The sequence below is a fragment of the Geospiza fortis genome, unplaced genomic scaffold (genome assembly GCF_000277835.1).
Source record: "Geospiza fortis unplaced genomic scaffold, GeoFor_1.0 scaffold677, whole genome shotgun sequence".
In the NCBI taxonomy this organism is placed as follows: Eukaryota; Metazoa; Chordata; class Aves; order Passeriformes; family Thraupidae; genus Geospiza; species Geospiza fortis.
The window spans coordinates 74,797-78,145 of NW_005054585.1; the positions used below are offsets into that span (position 1 = coordinate 74,797).

General features: G+C 51.3%; 1 protein-coding gene across 1 annotated transcript in view; it reads right to left on the reverse strand.

Moving 5' to 3' along the window:
• Window positions 1–3,023, reverse strand: part of GALNT13 (polypeptide N-acetylgalactosaminyltransferase 13) — a 31,274-nt gene extending 28,251 nt beyond the window's left edge. The window contains exons 1-3 of the mRNA XM_014310787.2: window positions 2,921–3,023; window positions 1,993–2,222; window positions 4–136 (exon numbers count right to left, since the gene is read on the reverse strand). Coding sequence (XP_014166262.1) covers window positions 4–136; window positions 1,993–2,134 — 275 coding nt within the window. The 5' untranslated portion in view covers window positions 2,135–2,222; window positions 2,921–3,023. The remainder of the gene's footprint in view (window positions 1–3; window positions 137–1,992; window positions 2,223–2,920) is intronic.
• Between the last annotated feature and the right edge of the window lie 326 nt (window positions 3,024–3,349).

Sequence of the window (3,349 nt, forward strand, 5' to 3'; positions counted from 1 at the left end):
AGCGCGATGCGGTCGCTGGCCAGCAGGTTGAACTGGTTGATCTTGAACAGCTCCTTCATCTTCTCCTGCTCCTCCTTGGGGATGAGCACGGCCCTGCCCATCTCCCCCGGGCCCTCCTGGTTCCGGGAAATCACGGCTGGAAAACCCAACGGCAGAAGGTGCTTTGAGCTCCTGGGAATTGGATTCATCCTTAGGGGAGCTCCTGGTTTTCCACAAAGAATGCTGGAAACCCCCACTCTCCCTGCTCCACTGGGAGCTTTTATCCCTCTCTGCATCCAAGAACATCCAGATTTATTCCAAGATAACTGAACCCTCCGGATTTATTCCCTTCCACTATCCCAGGTTGCTCCAAGCCCCATCCAAGCTGGCTTTGGACATTTCCATGGATCCAGGGGCAGGCTCAGCTTCTCTGGGCACCTTCACAGAGGAGCTGTGGCTGCCTCTGGATCCCTGGAATTTCCCAAGGCAGGCAGGACGGGGCTTGGAGCAGCCTGGGCTAGTGGGAGGCATCCTTGCCCCTGGAACAGGATTTAAGGTCAACCATCCCATGAAACACAAACACAAACTCAGACAACACCAAAGCAGCAGTAAATCCTGCAGATCCTGGGATTCTGTGCTGTTCTTGTGAGCCAGCAAAGGCCTCCTGAAGATAAAGGAAAGCCCCGTATCTCTCCTGAGGAAGACACCAAGGCTGTCACCATGGAGAGGTGATGAAGGAGAGAAAGTTAAGAGATACAGACTCCAGCTGGCTCACAGAATGACGTGGCTCCTTGGTCACCCACTGAGAGCTTTGTTTCTTTCTTGTAACAATGGGCAGCGAATGTGTCTGTTGAGTAAATGTAAATATCTTGAAAAACTATAAAAGCAACATGTTGCTGTAACACATCTCTCTCTCTTGCACCCTTCTGATGGAGTCTTGGTACTTTGTGCTTTATAACACTTCCTCTGCTGGGAAAAGCCATTTTGAGACACAAACACGAGGACAAACACTGCCAAGCCCTGCCAGGATGTGAGAGTCTGTTAGAATTTTCCCTCATCTGCCTCACAATCGTCATTTGAGGACCACTGAAGAGAAGACCCTCCCGTCTTCTCTGCAGGAGAAAGTCACATGCCACAAGGCCCTGAGACCTGAGAGCGTTGCTAAGCCATTGTTTTCACAGGTGTTGTTTGCTGGATGCTACGCTGAGCCCAGTGAGAAGAAGAAGGGAGCAGCGTGCCCTTTTTGCAACAACAGCCTTGGGAGCTGTCCCACCTCTCGGCCTGGCTGGACTTCTCCTGAGTTCTGGGTGGTCCCCCCACAGAAGACCCTCCCCTGTTTTCCAACCACCGTGACAGACAGACTGAGATGTAAGGAGCCTCTCCATCAAGGACTGAGACATGAAACCCCCATGTGAAAAGGCCCCTCTGCTCCTTCCAAGGACGGGGACTGAAACCCCCAGCCCGGGGCAGGTGTGTGGGGGAGGCAAGCTGACCAAAGCGAGATGTTTGCCTGCAGGTTGTGACCGCTGCACCAAGAACACAATGGCTCTTGTTTACTGCTGAGAACATGGACTACCTGTTACATCTATTCCTTATTGTATCTGTTTCCCCTCGCCACAATTTCCAATAGAGTTATCATAATAAAAACCTCTGAGTTAGCTAGAGATTTTGAGATCTCCCCAGCGTAACAGGCGGATCCTCGACTGGACTGGACCAAAGGACTTGGTCTCTATGTTTGGTAGCTCTATCCCCCTCTCTCTTTCTCCCTCTCCTCTCTATCAATCATCCTTCTCTCTCTCTCCATCATCCTTCTCTCTCCCTCCATCATCCTTCTCTCTATCACATTTTGCTGTGGTCACTCAATAAAGGTGCCTTGGTTTTGATTATACTGCAACCCCCCTGTGCCGTGTGGGATTTTTGCAGCCTGAAATCAATCCATGAACCATGAGGAACCATCAGGTAAGGACAGACTGTGACCTTGGATCGGCTGCGAGGGGCGGGGGCGGCACTCACCGCGCAGGGCGGGCAGCAGGGAGCGCTCCTTGCTGTCATCACACTTGTTGCACTCGCTGAAGTAGAGCAGCAGGAACACGTCCAGCAGCACCCAGAGCAGCGAGGTGGCCAGCACCACCCGGCAGTAGCCAAACCTCCTCATGGCTCCTGGCACCCAGCAACAGCAGGAGCACAGCGGGGTCACAGTCCCACGGCACGGAGCCACCGGGCAGGCAGGGAGCAGCAGCCCACTGCAGGCAGAGGAGAACAGCAGATTCTCATGGATTCGTGGATATTCATCCTTTTGTTGAACATTGTTTGACACTGAAATGTTCATTATCCTCAAATAATGATTTTAGATTTCTCAGCGTTGAATTTGTATCCTGCCAAAATATTTCGGACTCCACCAGGTGAGCACCAAAGATTGCTTGGAAAAGGCGCCAGAGTCACTGATCCAGGGTTTGGGCTCCTGCCTGAATTTGGGAGTTTGGAAAACAAAGCTAAAGGTGAGGCCTCCATACCCAGTTCTCCAAAGGGGGGAGCCAAGCTGGGAATGTTCCCCTGGAGAAGGGAAGGCTCCAGGCAGAGCTCAGAGCCCCTGGCAGGGCCTGAAGGGGCTCCAGGAGAGCTGGAGAGGGACTGGGGACAAGGCATGGAGGGACAGGAGCCAGGGAATGGCTCCCACTGCCAGAGGGCAGGGATGGGTGGGACATTGGGAATTGGGAATTCCTGGCTGGGCTGGGATTCCCAGAGCAGCTGGGGCTGCCCCTGGATCCCTGGCAGTGCCCAAGGCCAGGCTGGAGCAGCCTAGGATAGTGGGAGGTGTCCCTGGGTGGAATGGGATAAATGGGATTTAAGGTCCCTTCCCATCCAAACCATTCCAGAATGCTCTCCCCACCTATGGCCGCAATCAGTAATTAGAGCTCTGTAATTAATGATCTCCACTCACCATCACTGCCTGCATTCTGTGCCCAGACTCCGTGTCCTGCTCCAGCCATGCTCCCACAGAATTCCCTCAGCACCAAACCACTGGATAATTCTCCAAGTGCCTGGAATAGAAAAAGAGAAGAAAATCCCATCACTTTTCCATATTTCCTAAAATAAAGAAGCTTCTTATAATTAAAAATCCCTCCTCAGTTTTATGCACATTTTAACTTCCTTATCCTCCCCACCTCAGCTCCTCATTCCCAAATGGGATCTTGCCATTTTCCATCCCATTTTAATTCACTTTCATCTGAGCCAAAGGGATGGAAGAGCTGGAATGATTTAAATAAATTAAATAAATGATTTATTTAATTATTCTTGCAGCTTTTCTGCATGGACTCCTCATTAATAACAATTTCCATCTGTCCTAAATATCAACCAATGGCTCTTCCTG